This window comes from Enhydra lutris, unplaced genomic scaffold (genome assembly GCF_002288905.1).
Source record: "Enhydra lutris kenyoni isolate GAN:26980312 unplaced genomic scaffold, ASM228890v2 scaffoldscaffold3, whole genome shotgun sequence".
Taxonomy (NCBI): domain Eukaryota; kingdom Metazoa; phylum Chordata; class Mammalia; order Carnivora; family Mustelidae; genus Enhydra; species Enhydra lutris.
Genome location: NW_019154087.1, coordinates 70,380,122 through 70,401,418, shown reverse-complemented (window position 1 = coordinate 70,401,418; position 21,297 = coordinate 70,380,122). Strand labels below are relative to the sequence as shown.

General features: G+C 33.2%; 1 protein-coding gene across 1 annotated transcript in view; it reads left to right on the top strand.

Moving 5' to 3' along the window:
- The window catches only part of LOC111156538 (ubiquitin specific peptidase 38), a 34,845-nt gene extending 20,872 nt beyond the window's left edge, over positions 1-13,973 (top strand). Inside the window, exons 7-10 of the mRNA XM_022517504.1 lie at positions 1,432-1,525; positions 4,015-4,121; positions 5,508-6,870; positions 12,926-13,973. Of these exons, the coding sequence (XP_022373212.1) occupies positions 1,432-1,525; positions 4,015-4,121; positions 5,508-6,870; positions 12,926-13,087 (1,726 nt within the window). The 3' untranslated portion in view covers positions 13,088-13,973. The remainder of the gene's footprint in view (positions 1-1,431; positions 1,526-4,014; positions 4,122-5,507; positions 6,871-12,925) is intronic.
- Positions 13,974-21,297: the final 7,324 nt, after the last annotated feature.

The following is a 21,297-nucleotide window of genomic DNA, read 5'->3' as shown; positions in this document are numbered from 1 at the left end:
AGGTATCTTATGGTTCTTGGTGCTATAGTAAATGGAATCGATTCTCTAATTTCCCCTTTTTTTTTTAAAGATTTTATTTATTTATTTGACAGACAGAGATCACAGTAGGCAGAGAGGCAGGCAGAGAGAGATAGAGGAGGAAGCAGGCTCCCAGCTGAGCAGAGAGCCCGATGTGGGGCTTGATCCCAGGACTCTGGGATCATGACCGGACCTGAAGGCAGAGGCTTTAACCCACTGAGCCACCCAGGCGCCCCTCTAATTTCCCTTTCTGTATTTTCATTGTTAGTGTATAAGAAAGCCACTGATGTCTGTACATTGACTTTGTATCCTGCCATGTTGCTGAATTGTTGTATGAGTTCTAGTAGTTTGGGGGTGGAGTCTTTTGGGTTTTCCATATAAAGAATCATGTCATCTGCGAAGAGAGAGAGTTTGACTTCTTCCTTGCCAATTTGGATACCTTTTATTTCTCTTTGTTGTCTGATTGCTATTGCTAGGACTTCTAATACTATGTTGAACAAGAGTGGTGAGAGTGGGCATCCTTGTCGCGTTCCTGATCTCAACGGGAAGGCTGCAGGCTTTTTCCCATTGAGGATGATATTTGCTGTGGGTCTTTCATAGATAGATTTTATGAAGTTCAGGAATGTTCCCTCTATCCCTATACTTTGAAGCGTTTTAATCAGGAATGGATGCTGGATTTTGTTAAATGCCTTTTCTGCATCAATTGAGAGGACCATGTGGTTCTTCTCTCTTCTCCTGTTGATTTGTTCTATCACATTGATTGATTTGCAAATGTTGAACCATCCTTGTAGCTCTGGGATGAATCCCACCTGGTCATGGGAGATAATCTTTTTAATGTGCTATTGGATCCTGTTTGCTAGGATCTCTTCAATAGTTTTCTTATTTTACATTAGCTCATTACTCCTGTGTGGCATTTGTAATAATTTAAAATTTTATTTAATTCCATTTTTTTCCAAATGGATATCGAATTGTTCCTATTCTCTTGTTTGAATAATCTATCCTTTTCCCATCCTGTACTTGTACCACAGTCTATAAATCACTCTAAAGTTATAGTATGTTTTGTTGACAATATATTTTATTTCATGCAGGTGTATGAAAGAATTTAAAAGTTGCTTATTTAAGTTATTAATTAATAGCTTAATCCATATCTGTTTGCTAATCCAGAAAATAGTAATAATATGTGACAGCACACAGGCCATTGTCTGGTCCCATAGCAACTATTTTATTGTCATTCTTCCCTTCCTTCTTCACAACATTGTAAGTAGTAACTCTGCTAGGTAAAGGCCCATCAGATGAGTGATGTTTTACTTTGAAGATAATAAGTTCTGGAACTAATTTCCTTTTAGCTTTTAAAAAATGTGTGTGTATATGCATGTACATGTATACAAGAATCACTGTTTTATTCTCTGTCAGTTTCAGGAGACAAGTATTATCTTTAAATCTAAATGGGTGCAATTCATTAATGAAAAAATTACAGCATCTCTTTGCCTTTTTGGCTCATACACAGGTGAGTGTAAGTGTGTGTAGTATGTATATGTTAACTTCATTGATAATATTCTTTAAACTTCACATTATACCAAACTTGATGAATCTTGCTTAAATAATATGTATTTGACACAGCATAACAAATCCACTTAGATGTACTAGACATCCTGCCTAAAATCAGGATATGCTTTGAGTTTTTATTTCTTCCTCCTGTTTTCCATTCTTGTAGATGAATATTATGCTGACCCTTTCTTCTAATTATTATAGATAAAATCTGATTTCTTCTCTAATAAATAAGCCTCTTCATGAAGAAGTCTTTTTAAATGCATCTCTAATAGTTTATAGATACTAAATTGATAGATTTTTCATAATAATAAAATAATTTTGTGGCACATTGGCTTCTTTTTTCTCCTATTTCTAATATATGTACCTTCTCATTCTCATTATGACCAAAATTTTAAGCTCTAGAGCCTAATGGGTAAACAACTTTATCCATTAAGTTCTAAGGCTCAAGATTTAAGATGATCTTTTATGTCCACAATTAATCCAAGGAAATGAATTTATGCTACTGGCAAGAAAGTCACATATAGTAAACATTCATTCGAAAGACTTTTATTGATGGACATTGGGGGAGGATATGTGCTGTGATGAACACTGTGAATTGTGTAAGACTGATGAATCACAGACCTGTACCTCTGAAACAAATAATACTTTATGTTAATTAATTACTTAAATAAATAAAAGACATTTATTGAGAGACAATATGGAGTCTGGTAAGCATTCAAAGGGGAAGGCAATCCTTACGCTCAAGGAACTCAAGTTTTGAGCACTACATATGAACAATATATATATCATTTATAAATAATGTATACTCTTTTTTTCTGGTTTTACTCTGATTGTCTTACTTTTACTCTGTCTTACTCCTATAAAAGGAGTAGGTGGGAGAATCAGAAGAGAAGATCGCTTTAGTGGGATTGAGTTGATAAGAATGCTTTGTTTCCTATCTATAGGCTGTGAAATAGCTCAAGTATAACTCCTTAAATGGAAAAAATTAACTTTTGAGTGATGGCCTATAAGTAGTAGTATACTCAAATAATTTTATTGTTCTCTTTCTGAGGAAAATCTGTTCACAAATTAAATTTAATGTCTCAGGACCAAGGGAGATGAAATCTCTTCCCTCCAATTGCCAAACATTATTTTCCTAGTAAATTGATTTCTGTACTTGCTTTATCACTAGTCTGTATTTACCATATATTATATAAAATGTATATATATCTATGTGTGTAGAGGTAGCTATAAATACATTATATATACTGTATTACCTTTCTGAATCAGAGCTGTTAGAAAAAAAAACTATAGGAGGGTTCCATGCTCCCAAGGAAAAGAAGACAGGAATTCACCAGAGAACCTAATGAAAGTTCTGTCATAGTTGAGACCTTGTCTGGTAGCAAGCCAACAAGAATTTTTTTGAATTGATAGATTTCCCTATATAATTGAAAAGCCTTTATTTCTTATAACTGAGGAAGCTAACATTTATTAAGCATTTAAATTTGCCTAGCTTCTATCCTAAGTAGTTTACACGTATTATTTCTTAATCCTCAGAAACAATCTATGAAGTAATAAGATAGTAACCCCATTTTACAGATGAAAAAACTGGGTTTATAGTACCTGCTTTTCAGGGTCGTGCAGACAAGTGGCAAATTGGAGTATGATATGAACCAAATGACTGTAGAACTCATGCTCAACTAGTATGTTAAAGTTCCTTCCTTCAGAATGCTATCAACACCCCATTTTGATAAAAAATTTTTTCAACTGAGGACTCTGTTACATTCCACAAATATTCAAAATGTCAGAATTCTAAGTTTTCAGGTTTAAATCACATCTTTTCAGATGCCTTTTCAGTTACTTTTTGTTGTTGCAAAATCTAGGATTTGAACCAAGATTGCTTCAAAGTCAACGAGCAACCACTTCACTAAACCTCCCCCACACCAAAAAAGATCAGCAAGGACCCTAAACAGTGTACTTACATTCTGTGCATTTATGAAATGTGTACCTAGTCAAAGAAATTTTCACCTAAAGTAGATATGTGTGGCCGTATATGGTACTCCCCTTATTATTTTATCCAAAATATGTATTCATTAGCGTGTCTTTTTCAGATTTGGTTTTACAAAAAATTTGGATGCAAGCATATGACCATCATAGATAATGCCAGTAGCATTATATTAAGTGTTTGAGAGACCTGGATTCCCTCTGGCACTATTTTAACTGTAAAACTTTGGGCAAGTCACATGTTTCTCTAGATATTAATTCTTATCTGCAGAATGAGAAGTTATGACTGAAGATTACATAATTTATTTCTAATTTTATCTGTCCCCATTTCTGGGTCTTTGTAATAGTGTTAAGTGCAATATAATTTTAATTGATCTTTATTAAACATTGTATATTAAGACTTTAGTTATTTGATTAATGGTATGAGAATCACTTCCTTGTATTTTCTCTACTGATATCAAGAGAGAAGCATATGCACCTCGGGTATTCTTTGAGGCTTCTAGACCTCCATGGTTTACCCCCAGATCACAACAAGACTGTTCTGAATACCTCAGGTTTCTGCTAGACAGGTAAAAAGTATTCGAAAGTTATGATTTGAATTGTTTTCTTTCATAACAGATTATTTCTGTGGCATATTGTTTTTGCCTTTAAAAATGTATTTCAAATGTTAATCTTTAAAATACCTTGCATTTACTGTATATATTTAAGTGTTCTTTTGTTTTTAATTTGGTTTCTTTTTTTGATTTTCTTACTTTGGACCAGCTGTTCTTAGAGTGTGGTACAAAGACCCCCTATGGGTTCCAAAAACATTCTCAGGGGTCTTCCCTTTTCTAACTATATATCTGTGTATATGTAATTGAGCCAGATTTTCTTCATATGTTTCATCCAGAGCAACATATCACAATAGATTAAATGCAGAGCAGCTCTGAGGATCCAGCTGTCTTCTATTAAGCCAGATACTTGAAATATTTGCAAAATGTAAAACAATGCTATTCTTCTCACTAAATTTTGTGGTTTTAGAAAACATAACTTTTTCATAATGAATATTAACACATAATGGGTTTATTATTTTCAAATGTATTATTTTATTACTTTTATTCTCAGTTTTTGCATACAGTAAATATTGATGAGCATAACCACATGAATGAAAGCTGTTGAGTTCCTCAATTTTCCTCAATTACTTTTAAGAGTATAAAGGGATCTGGAGACCAAAAATTTAATAGTTGCTCCTTTAGATCAGTGCATAATTAGATGAGTTTGGTGTATTTTGTTCTATCCTTACCACTTAGTTAATAAAACCTCTATCTTCTTCTCCAGATCATTGCCTCCCTTCTATTACATGAATGACTAGTAAAGTTAGTTGAACTTAACATGTGCAATCAGCTAAGGACATGTTGAGTGGTTTCTTTGTACCAGGCTTTCTATGAGATGTCAGGCAGACAAGGATATAGAAGATAATTAGTAGACATATATCATTTACTATCATGTAATAAGTGCTATAAAATAGCAGTATGAAGAAAGAATGAGACTATAAGGTAGTGATAGCCCCTAACTTCTAATCTACATTCTCAAATTGTTCAGTATTCTTCTTGATTAAAAGAGGAAAAACTTGATTTTTTAAGTTAAGTATTATATTTGATAAAAAATAATTTGTCTGTTTATATAAGCCACCAATTTTTTAAAAGATTTTATTTATTTATTTATTTATTTGACGGACAGAGATCACAAGAAGGTAGAGAGGCAGGCGGTGGGTGGGGGAATTGGGGGAAGCAGGCTCCACACCAAGCAAAGAGCCCGATGTGGGGCTCAATCCCAGGACCCTGAGACCATGACCTGAGCTGAGGCAGAGGTTTAACCCACTGAGCCACCCAGGCGCCCCTAAGCCACCAATATTTTTAAATAGCAATGTGAAACATAAGTGAAGCAGCAATATAATTATATATACTCTCCTGCAGGCTACATGAAGAAGAAAAGATCTTGAAAGTTCAGTCTTCACACAAGCCATCTGAAAGTCTGGGGTGCAATGAAACTTCTTTACAGGAAGTAGCCAGTAAGGCAGCTGTACTAGCAGAGAGCCCTTGCACAAGTGATGGTGAGAAGACTTTAATAGAAAAAATGTTTGGAGGAAAACTACGAACTCACATATGTTGTTTGAACTGCAGGAGTACCTCACAAAAAGTGGAAGCCTTTACCGATCTTTCACTGGCCTTTTGTCCTTCCTCTTCTGTCGAAAACTTGTCTTTTCAAGATCCAGCATCATCACCCAGTACACAAGATGGTGGCCTAACGCAAGCCAGTGTACCTGGTCCTTCAGAAGAACCAGGAGTTTATAATCCAGCAACAGCTGCCTTTGCTTGTGACTCAGCTATGAATGAAAGAATGTTAGGCAGTCCTTCTGATGAGTTTTGCTGTACTGAAAACGCTTGTGTCCCCAGTGAATCTAGCACAATTCTTGTTAATAAAGATGTACCTCAGAACCCAGGAGGTGGAAGCACACCTTCAGTAACTGACTTACTAAATTATTTTTTGGCTCCAGAGATTCTTACTGGCGACAACCAGTATTATTGTGAAAACTGTGCCTCTTTGCAGAATGCTGAGAAAACTATGCAAATCACGGAGGAGCCTGAGTACCTTATTCTTACTCTCCTGAGATTTTCATATGATCAAAAGTATCATGTGAGAAGAAAGATTTTAGACAACGTGTCACTGCCACTGGTTTTGGAGTTGCCAGTTAAAAGAACTACTTCTTTCTCTTCATTGTCAGAAAGTTGGTCTATAGATGTTGACTTCACTGATATTAGTGAGAACCTAGCTAAAAAATTAAAGCCTTCTGGAACTGAAGAAACTTGCTGCTCCAGATTGGTGCCGTATCTATTAAGTTCTGTTGTTGTTCACTCTGGTATATCCTCTGAAAGTGGGCATTACTATTCTTATGCCAGAAACATCACAGGTACAGAGTCCTCATACCAGATGTGCCATCAGTCTGAAACTCTGGCATTAGCATCCTCCCAGAGTCATTTCCTAGAGAGAAATAGCCCCAGTGCAGTTATTGAACAGGATTTAGAGAATAAGGAAATGTCAAAAGAATGGTTTTTATTTAATGACAGCAGAGTGACATTTACTTCATTTCAGTCAGTCCAGAAAATTACGAGTAGGTTTCCAAAGGACACAGCTTATGTGCTTTTGTATAAAAAACAGAATAGCACTAATGGTTTAAGTGGTAACAGTTCAACCAGTGGACTCTGGGTAAATGGAGACCCACCTCTACAGAAAGAACTTATGGATGCTATAACAAAAGACAATAAACTATATTTACAGGTAAGTTGGATATAGAAACTTAATCTGTGGAAAATATTTAAACAATTGGTTTAACAGTGGTTAAATGAGTACCCTAATTTTGAAATCCAACTTCTGCATTTTCAAGGAATTTACAGTGGCAATTCTGAAATTTGGGTCTGGGTTTATATAGAAATCAGCCTATATAAATTATCTTACTTTCTAATGTTATGAATTAGCTATGAAAAGTTGCAGTTAGATGCAATATAAAAGACCTCACTTGTTTTTAATTACAAAAGATGTGATCATTATACAGTCATTCAGTACAGAAATACAGGAAGCTTAGTAAAATGGAAGTATCTTCCCTCTCCTCTTTAATCCCACCTACCAGGGGAAACAGCTGCTGAATCTGGTGTTTATTTCATTCTACACTATTTGACAGGTATTTTAAGGGCACTTATTAACATTCAGGTGGATAAGATAAAGCACACTGAAAAGATAGAATATTTTAAAAAAACAAAAACAAAAACACATAATTGTATTCTTTAAGGACCTGAGCAATAAAACCAGAGAGCTAATAGAACAATTACTAAATAAAAGCCATGGAACAAAGGTTTCATATGACCTGAATTTACTTACAACTACACTTTTTGCAAGGAGTTAGTGATTTTATTATTTAAAAGTTAATAAAGATCTTGGCTGCAAGTATTTTTCTCTGAAACCTGCTAACTTGCTAATAGCATAAGGACTAACACTAAATTATCAGTGAAATTGTAGGTGTATTAACTGCGTAATTCAAGTGATTTTATGACTTTTATTCTAAAAATTTGGTGTTCGAAAATCACAAAGCTGTAAAATACAGATTAAGAGAAGAAATGGGTCATTAGAGTACTGATTTCTAGAACTAGATTTTTAGTACTGATTTTTCTCAAAAATTTTCAAATTTGCCATGTTATAAAATACTCAAATAATGATACATGATACATTATTAGTTTGGCAATGTCCTGGAGTAACAGAAAAATTTTATATTTTACAGAAAAAAATTAGAAACAATATTAAGCATGATTCACCACCAAAAATTCTAACATCCAGTCAGAAGGCTTATGATCAAGTTAACAGGATGTATTCAATCATATCCTTCTTGCTAGATATTACATAAGCACCAGATATTAATCGTCATGATTCTTGGAGATTAGAAGGAGGAGTAAGGGCAAGAGGGTTAGGTTGAAATAGAAATTTTCTGTGATATAAGATACAGAAAATAAGGCCCAGTATAATCTTGACTTGTGGAAGTATGAAGATTATATATCAATGATTGGGTAAAATAGTATCTTTATCCAAGGATAGAGACATAGATTTTAAAAAGATGAGGAACCTACTACTCTCTTTCTGTGATTGGATTGCTAAAAGCTCTTGTAACCATAACTGTTTCATTATAGCCTACCTCCAAATGATTTTCTCTGTCTTAACTATTTCCCCCATTACAGTATTTACAATATCTGGGTGTGATAAGCCATTCTTTTCATTATTGTTTTAAGGCCCATTGTCACTATAAAGGAAAGCATTATGTACTTTATTAATTCAGTTTTTCAGTGTCTGCAGTTGTTCTAAATTCCGTCTGAAGTCTTAGATTGGCAAGTTAATGTAATTTAAAAGATACTGCCAAATTTTATTTTTTTATTTCTTTTTCTGTTTCCTTTTTGCTTTATTTTTTTTCAACTGATTTATTTTATTTTATTTTTCAGTGTTCAAGATTCATTGTTTATGCACCACACCCAGTGCTCCATGCAATAAGTGCCCTCCTTAATACCTGCCACCAGGCTCACCTAATCCCCCATCCCTCTCCCCTCCAAAACCCTCAGTTTGTTTCTCAGAGTCCACAGTCTCTCATGGTTTGTCTCCCCCTCCGATTTCCCCCAACTCACTTCTCCTCTCCTCCCAATGTCTTCCGTGTTATTCCTTATGCTACATGAGTAAGTGAAACCATATAATTGACTCTCTCTGCTTGACTTACTTCATTCAGCATAATCTCCTCCAGTCCCATCCATGTGATACAAAAGTTGGGTATTCATCCTTTCTGATGAAGGCATAATATTCCATTGTATATATGGACCATATCTTCTTTATCCATTCATCCATTGAAGTGCATCTTAGTTCTTTCCACAGTTTGGCAACTCTGGCCATTGCTGCTGTGAACATTGGGGTACAGATGGCCCTTCTTTTCACTACATCAGTATCTTTGGGGTAAATACCCAGGAGTGCAATTGCAGGGTTATAGGGTAGCTCTATTTTTAATTTCTTAAGGAATCTCCACACTGTTTTCCAAAGTGGCTGCACCAATTTGCATTCCCACCAACAGTGTAAGAGGGCTCCCCTTTCTCTACATCCTCTCCAGCACTTGTTGTTTACTGTCTTGTTGATTTTGGGCCATTCTAACTGGTGCAAGGTGGTATCTCAATGTGGTTTTGATTTGAATCTCCCTGATGGCTAATGATGATGAACATTTTTTCATGTGTCTGTTAGCCATTCGTATGTCTTCTTTGGAGAAGTGTCTGTTCATGTCTTCTGCCCATTTTTTGATGTGATTATCTGTTTTGTATGTATTGAGTTTGAGGAGTTCTTTATAGATCTTGGATATCAGCCCTTTTGTCTGTAGTGTCATTTGTGAGTATCTTCTCCTATTCCTTGGGTTGCCTCTTTGTTTTGTTGACTCTTTCTTTGCTGTGCAGATGCTTTTGATCTTGGTGAAGTCCCAAAAGTTCATTTTTGCTTTTGTTTCCTTTGCCTTTGGAGACATGTCTTAAAAGAAGTTGCTGTGGCCGATGTCGAAGAGGCTACCGCCTGTGTTCTCCTCTAGGATTTTGATAGATTCCTGCCTCACTTTGAGGTCTTTTATCCATTTCGAGTTTATCTTTGTATATGGTGTAAGAGAATGGTCGAATTTCATTCTTCTATACATAGCTGTCCAATTTTCCCAGCACCATTTATTGAAGAGACTGTCTTTTTTCCACTGGATAATTTTTACTGCTTTGTCAAAGATTAGTTGACCATAGAGTTGCGGGTCCATATCTGGGCTCTCTACTCTGTTCTTCTGGTCTTTGTGTCTGTTTACATTAATATATTTATGATCCTGTATTAAGACAGGCTCCTAAAGCTTATTATCAAACTACCTTTTTAAAGCGAATTATGATAATAAATACTCAACTCTTAAAAATTTAAATACATTTATATTTTGTATTATTTACTTTTAAATACAATAATGTAATTGATTTATGATGAAATTTGAATTGTGATGGTTCACATATTATTTAACTGAATCATTCTGGTATTTTAAGTTAGTATTAAGAGACATATTTTTTTGAATATGGAGCATATATTTTTTCTTATTTTCATTTTTTTATATTTTTGAGGCATAGTTCAAAATTTTTGCTCATTTCATAATAATAATGCTTTAAAATAGATTGCTATGTCACGAATACAACTTTGGTTTTAAGATATAGCTTTATACCTATTTATAAAACAATTGCAAAAACTTAACTAAGTCTTAGTAAATGTAGAATGCAGAGTGAATATTTTGAGTTCCTTTGCTCTTGAGTAGTACTCCAAATGAATTTACCATCATAGTACATATCAGGGTAGCTACTTTCTTTTTTAATTCTTCATAATTACATTGAAAACTCATCTTGTATAATTTGGGGGGATTCTATTTTTAAACTTTACTAAAATCACATCTAGATTGACATGTGTTGGAGAAAAACTCTTGCTCTTTCTGGTGCTGATGAGACTAGTGATTTTGAAAAGTGGGCAAAAAATCCTATGTGACCAAACCATTTTCTGCTGTGTATCATACCTGACACATAGGATAGCAGTATCATAACTGTGTATCATAGCCTGACACATAGCAGTGCAGATGGTGGATCTCGAAGTAAATTTTGGGAAGGGCTTTTTCTTCTTTTATTTCTTTCCCTCTGATCCAACTTGCATAAAGAGTGTCTCTATTATTTTAGTGTCTGCACTCCAAAAATTATGCTTTTAGTTAGGATCCAGTGAGAAAAATGTTGTGTGAGTAGCACCAGCATCGCACTATGAAGTGATATCACCACTTATCTCCACGTGTCCCGTGTCAATTACAGACAGACCTTCTGTCCTTTATTTTTGGTTTCTTTCCTTTGTTTCTTTGGAGGAGGTGGTAGTTTAGTGTCTTAATATTTTTCTTTATCATACATACAGAAGAATATACATAATATATCTGTGTAGTTTGAAGAAAAATAAAAGATAGATTAATTTAATGTTAACATATTTACTTAAATGAGAGATCTAAATATTCTGCAAGTTATTTGTCCCAGAGCAACAGTAACTCCAGGCCTATAGTCCATTACTGAACTAAGAATTAATTTTAATACTTGACATAAATTTGGAATATAAAATAAACACTATGAGAACCATAATTTTTAGCATTCTACACAATGCTCTCACTGTACTAAAAGAAGTAAAATGAGAAGCAGTTTTCCCTGCTTCAGTCCATTAAGCTTCTGAAAACAGGATATATACATTTTTTTCTGTCAGCCATATATTTATATAAGTATATAAAAAGCAAAAAAAGAATATTCCTTTCTTAGGAAGCTGTTTTGAAATACAATATAGTTCTCATGCATCTCAGAAGCAATGGGGTTAAATTTGTATTGTGTGTGTCCTTTAACACTGCTTCTGGGGGGGAATTACTTTGTAACAAAATTTGGCCTATCTTTTGGGAGCAGAACTTCTTGAACTCTACCTTGCATATTCAGTTTTATTTATTTCATTAGGGAACATGATCTATATCTGAAACCAGATCTTAGATAGAGTCATTTTCATTGCTTGTTTGGATAGTTTAACAGGTTATAGAGCTAGAGCAATGAGGATTTTGTTTCTTATTTTTGTGTCTATTTCTTATATACGTACCTATAGCTTTTATTTTCTATCAGTAATATTGAAAATTTTAGTTTCTATTTTGATTCTTTCTTTAATTCTACAGACTAAAAAATAGATTTTGTCTTAAAAAACATACAAAGGAACCAGTACAGTAAATTAAAAAGTTTTTGAGAAGTATCTTACAAATTAAGTTTTAAAAGCCTCTCTAAATCCTCCCTGTGACTCGTTAATGAAGCCATTCTGTTACAAGAATTTCTTATCTAAGGTCACATAAATATAAATTATACATATAAGTACAAATAATATAATATATAACATATATAATATAAATATATATAAATTATAAATAAATAATTTTATATAATTATATAATTATAACATATTTATATAATATATAAATATATAATTTATAAATATAAGTTATAAATATATACATTCTATATTTATATTTATAAATCCTTAAAATATTTATAAATGAATTCTATAAATAAATAAAGTGTTCTAATCTGAAATCATTAATATTTGTTGAACACCTAATATGTGTCTGGCACATAGACCAGTACAACTGGTTCCTCATAAAAATTCTGATAATCTGGTAGGGAAAATGTTATAAGTAATACTGTAAGGTTCCATTTTCCTTAGCAATGTTATTGAAATTCTACCTTTATTTACTGAGAAATATTCTAAGGAAAGGGTAGTTAACATTCAGCCTTCTTTCATTATTTATACCTTTTACTGTATCACCCACATACAAAATAGCCCCACTACTTGATAAAGAGTAGATAATCCATTGTCATAACCTTTAAATATCTACATTCTGTGTATTAGAAAGGAAATCTGTTCCTATGTGTATTGTTGAGTATTTACAAGAACTATAGTATTCCTGTAGAGGAATTTTAGGATGTGGGGCTTCAGTTTCCTCTCCTGCAGACTGAAGTATTGAAACAGAACAGGCCATAGGGTTTGTCATTCTGAAGAGTTACACCAGGATTTTGTTCTCTGTCTTACTTGTTCCATCTGTGATTATGTACTTTACTTAGTAATATTTGGTAAGGATTAGTATAGTCAATATTTTTTAAATTACTGAGATTGATGGATGCTTATTAAGAATTAAGTCAGTTTTAAAATATTTATACATCCATTGTATTTAGGGTTTTAATTTTATAAAAATTCTTTTTAATTTTAGGAACAAGAGTTGAATGCTCGAGCCCGGGCCTTACAAGCTGCATCTGCCTCCTGTTCATTTCGGCCCAATGGATTTGATGACAATGACCCACCAGGAAGCTGTGGACCAACTGGTGGAGGGGGTGGAGGAGGATTTAATACAGTTGGCAGACTCGTATTTTGATCCTGAGAGAATCCAAAATGCACTGGTCACAAAACATCTAATACCATGACTGTTAACAAATATCATACCTATCTTTTATTTTTCTTTTCATTAGACCCTTATACTTTAAGAAAACACACTCAGTGCTTGTTTTGATTTTCTTGACAATACCTTTATTAACAAGTGCATCATGGGAAAAGAAAATCTACCTCTTAAAATTCCATTTTGCTTTAATGGTTAGACATGCTTGACCAAAAATTTTCAGAGGAAAATATGTACCCGGTCCCTAATTAAGCTGCATTAAATTTAGCAGAGGCATTTAAATGGTCTCATTCTCAGTTGTACTTAACAAAAAAATATGATTCATTTAGCATCTTTTATAAAAGAATTGATGCTACAAATAATGGAAATATTGTTTAAAAAGAAAGAAAAAATCCTTTATTTCATGCGTAGTACCCCATTATTCAAATCTTTTAAAATGCTAAAGATAATACAGTCTCTAATGAAGGCAATAACATAAAATTTATCAAGCTATAGTACTTTTCAGGTTTTTGTTTAGTGCTGTCTTCAGCATCACTGTATCTGCATTTCAAGTATAAATGTTTTCAAAAAGGATTATTTATACATATATGCTGAACTGATTTTAAGAAAGGTGCATGATCCTGTAGGAACAACATTTTTACCTAAAAATTGCTAACTTTGTAGTATTTCTAATTGTTTAAGGATTTTTAAATTCTATTTCAGGGAGTCTATCTTCTGTGTGTTTTGAAGAAGGTGAGTTCTGTATGTGCCTTGCAGTACTGTAATTAAAAAATAGGAATCTTTGGCTGCGGAAAAGTTTTTAAAAATGAAATGTTAGAAAGTAATTTTTTGTGCTAACATTAAAATTATAACTTTTTGAAAGATATTAGATATTCCTGAAGTAAAATCTGACGGTTCTAAATCAATAAGTATGATAGATTATTTTTAAATTATAGAAGAATTCAGAGGGAATGAACCTAGGCAAGTAAAAAAATCTTTTGATTTTGTTACTTAATCCTCTGATTATTAAACATCAATTGCATATTCTTAGAGTTGTACATTTGGGATTTTTTTTCATTTGAATCTTGTGCTTTGCACAGTTGTTTCTATTTCATAGTTTCATATAAAATGTTGAAACGTAAGACCCTACCATCCCACATTTTCTTTTACCAGAGAGTGAAAAACAAGTCAGTTCTCCTGGGTCTTGATTATATGTATTCTATAGTTATCCCAGTTTTCCCTTTCCCTAAAACTTATAACTTATCCATGGTTGTACATTGTTCTAAAATCTGTCTCATATTTATTTTGAAAACACTTAAAGGAAAGGGTGTTCTTTGGTGATTTGGAGTTTATCTTTTTCCCAACCTTTTAACGGTGATAGTTAAAAACAGAATTCCTCATCTTCATTCCACTGTATCCCACTCCTAACTTGTTTCCAGTCACCAGGAAAATTAGGAAAACTGATTGGATTAGAACTGGAAATTCTTTGCGAATTGATTGAGATTTGTCTTTTCTATAAATGAATGAAACACAAATTTTTATCACGCTGTCTTTTCCTGTGCACTTCCTCTTGTCTTAATAGTGTATTCCTGAGATACTCTATGTGTTCACTTATCCACTGGCTAATTAATGATTTATTATCAGATTATATCAGTGTTAGCATTTACTGAAATTGGTAAAGTTATTTAATACTTGGTACATTCATATTGGGCTCAGCTGCTCCTGGGAACTTTCTTAAAGACAGACCTACACGTGGTTTTATCTATGAATACCAAATCATTCAAGGATTTTGTCTGTCAAGGTGATACATACTGAGTTGTCAAAATGATAAAAAGATGGAATAATACTGGGACTATTCAGATGATAATTTCATACCAGTAGCAAAAACTTGAAATTAAGGATTTCCTTTTCAGATTAAAACTGTAATAACGTTAATCATTTGCTGAATTTAAAGTATTTATATCTATGTAAATGAACTTGAAACTTGAAATTGAAACCAGAATAACCAGAGGCTCCATTTCTTACATTCCTAACCCTTGTGCTTTCCTCTGCCTCTTGCAAATTTTATTAAGGTCTGATTCGGCCAGAATATTATTGCTGTTTCTCTTTAGTTCATTCCAAGGTAATCAGTTCAAATGAAGCTGCTCAGCGCTGCTTAAAAGAGCGCATTAGGCCACACCACCAACAAAAATGAAAAACCGGAAATCTAAGTCTGTTCCTTTCAAAGATCTTTATTGACACATTGAGAAAAATAGATTTTTTTCTTCAGAGAGATAGGCAAAGAAGAAAATGTATGTAATGTGGTCAGTCATGCAAGCCCTTATAATCCATTCACTAAGCAGGTGCCTATGCAGCTCTGCCTCATGACATTTACATAGCTCAAGTTGGAGAACGGAATCTAATTCATTCTTTGTTCAAGCTTCTTCCCACCACCTCTCTTCCAGCTGAATAATCAGAGAAAGGGCAGCATTGGACTTGAGATCCCTGACTTTTGTCTCCATACCTTAAGACTCCAGAAGAATCCTTTGGATGTAAAAATAAAGATTCCTCATGATGTGTAGAGGTATTGGGGATCCTTATAACAGGTTCAAAAAATCCTAGTATTAGCTGAAATCTAGAAAGAACAAAAAATATTCCAAAACTAAAGTTTTAAGCTGAAATCTGTAGTATTTCTTCTCAGTTAGTTCTATTCCCTTTATGGTCATGTTATTTACAAAAACAGTTGTCTTTTCATATACTACCCCTTTAAAAACTTCTGCTACCTTCTTATAAGAAGGGGTTGAATGCTTCTTATGTGTGTACCACAGTTGAAGAAAAACAAAATTGTCATAGTCTGTTCAGTACACAGATGTTAATGGAAATCACCATTTTAATGTTGTATACTTTGTTCCAGTTCTTAATTCTCAGTATATCTTTTTCCTGTGATTGTGCACTTCACATAATATACACTATACAAGGAGAGCTTTTTAAGTGACTGTTCAGAGAAAATAATACCATACCTTTATGTATAGTATCTTTTCTCATATGAATGCTATGCTTTCTATATCCTTTCATCTTTGGCTTTTTTCTAATGAGCTTAGATTTCTAAAACTATTGCTGAAGTAAAGAAGGATAAATCATTCACATTTTATAAAAGCATACGAAGAAGTGTTAACTGACTTCTATTAACAACTCAGTAATGTCGTCATCTGAGGGAGTAAGGCTAAACCTTGAATAATGTAATCTGAGAGCTTAAAGTGCAACAGCTAGCAAATTTAAATTAAAAATTATCTCAAGCTTAAAAAAATCTAAAATAAATGTTGCTCCATATATACAATTTTAAGCATTTACCAAACTATTATGTACCGTTATAGTATTAGCCTTTTTTGATGTTACTAACTTAATTTTCTTATAGAGTTCTTTATAGGAGTGAGTGAATCTCAGAATGAATGGAGGATTTAGAATAAACAGGGCTTTAAAAAAAATCTTATAAAGAAACTGCAGCTTCCCTTTATAAAAAGAAATCGCAATAGAACTAATTTTTAAAGAAATGAAATAAGGATTTTTATAAAATCAACAACCTGAGTTTTACAGATTCAAAGGGACTTGTTATGTAAAACTTTTAGCCCCAATGTTATATAACCAGTGTGGATTTGGCATTAAAAATAGAATCTAAGAAGTCAGCCAAGTGTGTTGCCAGCGCTCTTCAGTGTCAGTTATGGCCTGCAGTTGTTTTTCTCTTGATAGATCTCATGTTTTCACATTTTGCTTTGTGTGCTAGACACACACACATACACATAAACACGTACACATACACCTTGATTTCAGAGAGATGAAAAAGCCTTCCCTAGCTAGATCAGCAGTATTCAACTTTGCGTTCCTGTTAAAATCACTCAGAGAGTTTATAAAAATAATAGCATACCCAGGCCTCACCCCAGACCAGTTAAATTATGTGGGGACTGGGCATCAATGTTTTTTGAAGTTCCTCATGTGATTTTGATGTGCAGCACTGGTTGAGAACTTCTGGACTAGAAAAGGAGTTAGTTTTTTCCTAGGGCTTTTATCCAAGAGAACTAGCATATTGACTGTCTACCATGTGCAGGAGACTGGTTGATATTTATATGTGTTTTTTGCTCATAACTTTGCTTTCCCTAACCCCATTACAGATCAATAATTAAATTCTTATTAAGGAACTTGCTCAAAATCATGCAGCTAAAAAATAAAAAATTGAGATTTTTTAAAATCAAAATTGAAATTTTAACCTAAGTCTTAAGAACTCCAGAGTCAGTGTTCTAGTGGAAAGATAGTAACAAGTAGGAGAAAAATGTGAACTAAAAACTACACAAATTACATATTAATAAAGGCTTGGCAATAAATTTTTGAAATAAATTTTCTATAATGTTTCACTTCTCCTTGTGCCCTTAAATATGATTCCAAAAATAAGTAAATAAAGTGAGATCTGCTTTGTTAAAACCTGTCAGTAATTATCTAAATGGTTAAAACATGATTCTTAGCAAACTCGTTTGCTAGACCAGTTTAATTCTGCTTACCTGCCTAATTTCTTCCATTTTTCCCCTTCTGTCCTCCCTCAGTCCTACCGAATCTTCCATAGTTCTTATTCATTGTGTTCTTGCCATCTCTAGGCTTTTGTACATACAAGTCTCAGTAGAGCATACCATTCTCCTTAATCTACTTTCCCCTCCCTGCATTCTGTTCACTAATTCCTGCTCACCTTTTACTATGCTCAAGTGTTCTACTATACTCCCAAAATGATTAGTCTCCCATTTTATCCTGGATTGCATCTTACTGCTTCTGCTTGAAAAGGCCATGGCTTAGTAGTGGAATGAAATTAGTCCTAAAGTAAAGGCTGATTATGTACACACAATAAAGATTAAAAGCAGACCTTCAACAATCAAACTCATCTGTGAGTAATTTAATTGTATTACAAACTCCAATGCTTTTTAAAGGTGTAAATAAGCCTAGCATTTAAGAAGATAAAATTCCAGCATCTTTTAAAAACTTACCAGACATTCAAAGGAAAAAAATATATATCCGGGGTGGGGGGGATGGAGAGAATACAAACAGATTCAGAAATTATGAAAGGGAATTGACAAACTAGGAGTTTAAAAGAATGTAAAGAAAAACATGAACACAATGAAGAAAGGAGTGGGAAATTCAAGAAGTTCAACCCTAGCAGAATAACATGAAATCTCATGATGACATCATAATCAAATTACTTAAAAACAAGGACAAAGAAATTCTTTAAAGCAGCCAAAGAAAAAGAACACATTACACACAAAAAGTCAGCAAACTATATATGACCCTCAAGCCAAATCTATTCTGCCTCCAGGTTTTTCACAAAGTTTTATAGGAACACCGCCACAGCTACTTGTTTACCTATTGTCTGTGGCTATTTTCACACTACAAAGGCAGAGTTGAGTAGTTGTGACAGCCTATATGGCCCACAAATCCAAAAATATTTACTAGAACACTTTATTTAAAAAAAAAAAAAGTGACCCCTGATAAAAACAAAGAAAAACAGTCTTAAAAGAAAATATGCAAGCTAAAAGACAATGGAATGACTTAGATCTAAAAAGTGCAGAAGGAAAAAAAATTGTGAACCTGTGAATAATCACTGCATCATGAAAATGTCATTCAAAATGAAGATGAAATAGATATTTATAGACAAAAGCAAGAATTTTTCCTTGAAGATTTGCACTACATGATACGTTAAAAAAATTATTTGGGCTGACGGAAAATGATACCAGATGGAAACTTGGATCTACATAAATGAATGAAGAATACTGGGAATAGATTTGGCACCACTGACTCTATAGAATATCCAGGAATGGAGGAACGGCTTTGGCTCAAGACTCACACTGTGCCCATGAGCAGCAATTTAGATATCCTGCTGCATCCACCATGCATCTAGCACATACCATAAAGACAAGAGACTACCTTCCAGGAAAAGAAGTATAAACACGGATTAAAGTAGGATTTAGCAAACTATACCCTGTGAGAGCCAGCCACTTATTTACATAGAAAATCCAAAATAATATAAGAACGCTATATATAACATAAACTTTTAGAATTAAGAAGTTTAACAAGTTCTCTGAATACAAAGCCAATATATAAAATTTAGGTGTATATCTATACATCAGGACAAGTATTAGAATATAAAATTCAATAATAATACCATATATAGTAATATTTTAAAAATCCATTTTTTAGAACCTAATAATAGATGTATAAGACCTCCACACAGAATACTACAAAATATTTAGGAAATTAAAGAAGACCCAAATAGGGGTTCCTGGTTGGCTCAGTGGGTTAAAGCCTCTGCCTTCGGCTTGGGTCATGAGCTCAGGGTCATGGGATGGAGCCCGCATTGGGCTCTCTGCTCAGTGGGGAGTCTGCTTACCCCCTCTCTCTGCCTGCCTCTCTGCCTACTTGTGATCTCTCTGTCAAATAAATAAATAAAAATCTTAAAAAAAAAAAAAGAAGACCCAAATAAATCATGGCTTAGAAGGCTCGATATTATAAATATCTAATTTTTCTTAAACCGACATAGAATCAAGATATTCCCAATCTTGGGAGTATTTTTTTCTTTTTTTATTAATTGAGAAGCTGATTCTAAAATAGAAATGGAAAATTTATCAAAATTAGCCAGATTCTTGAAAATGAAGAACAAATTAGGATGACTTTCTTTACAGGATAACAAGGCTTATTATAAAGCTAAAATAAACACAGAGTGAGCTAATTATTCTGTTCAGAAGAAACCAGAAATGGACCCAAAAGTATATGCATATATGATTTATGACAAAAGTAAGATGACCACACATCCTAGTTTGCCTAAGAAAGGCTGTTCCCAAGTCACAGAACTTACAGAGCTAAAATTAGGAAAGTTCCAGGCAAATTGGGATGAGTTGATCACCCTAAGCAAAAGTGGCACTTTAGAGCTGTAAGAAAAAGATGGTCTTTACAATAAATTATAGTGGGGCAATTGGATAATCATGTAAAATTAAACAGCCCTCACCTCACACTATATACAAAATACACTTCAGGTGGATTATAAATCTAAACTAGTAGATGAGATAACACTTCTAAAAGATTACTTAGAATATCTTCAATACCTAGGAATATGGAAAGATTTCTTAAATAGAATCCAAAAAGCCTTTGTCAATGAAGGAAAACAATGATAAAATGGGAACATAAAATGAAAAACACATTCATCAAATATACCATTAAGAATGAAAAAGAAAACCATAGAATGGAAGATATTTGCAACCCATAAGTGAATATATAAATAACTGCTGCAAATAAATAAAAAAGTTCATAGAAAAAATTAAAAAAATAAAAATTCATAGAAAAATGAGAAAATGATGAGCAGACACTTCAAAAGACAACAAATTTCTAATTTCTAATACAAAAAGATTCTGAACTTTATTAATCATCAAGAAATTAAATAAAACACAATGATAATTCTCACAGAGTTTAAATCCTCAAAGAATAAATGTAAAAAAGGTTGACAAATCAAACATTGATGAAGATGTAGGATGTAAGCTCTCATATACTATTTATAGGAATGAACTGATAAAAACTACTTCGGAAAACTGTTGGGCAGTATCTTCCAAATCTGGATATAAGCATACTCTGTCACCCAGTAACTCACTTTTAGGAAAAGATCATACAGAAATGTGTGCACAAAACCAAATTTTAAATGTTCTAAGCAGTCTTTTTCATAATAGCCCAAAACTTGAAATAACCAAAGGGTCTATGAAGAGTAGAAGAGGTAAATAAATTGTGGCAAATTCATATATTAAATTCCTAGACAACAGTGAAAATGAGTGAAATCCAGGTAACCATCATAATATGGTTGAATTCCACAAGCATGGTATTGAGGAAAACAAACAAGACACAAAGTAATGCATAATCTTACAATTCCATTTATATAAAACAAGTCATTTGTGGATGTAGGAAGTAAGGATATTACCTTTGGAGAAAAGGAAAAGACCAGGAAGGGGGAACTTCTGCAGTGTGATTAACTAAAGTTAATTAACATTCTATTTTTTTACCTAGTTGTTCATTTATCAGTCAGGTTCATTTTATGATATATCAAACTGTATACTTATAATTGTGTACTTTTCTGTATGTCTCATATACCTTGTGAAAAGTTTGAATTTTAATTATAACGGGAAGTTTTTTTAAGACTGCCCTAGCAGAGTTTAAGA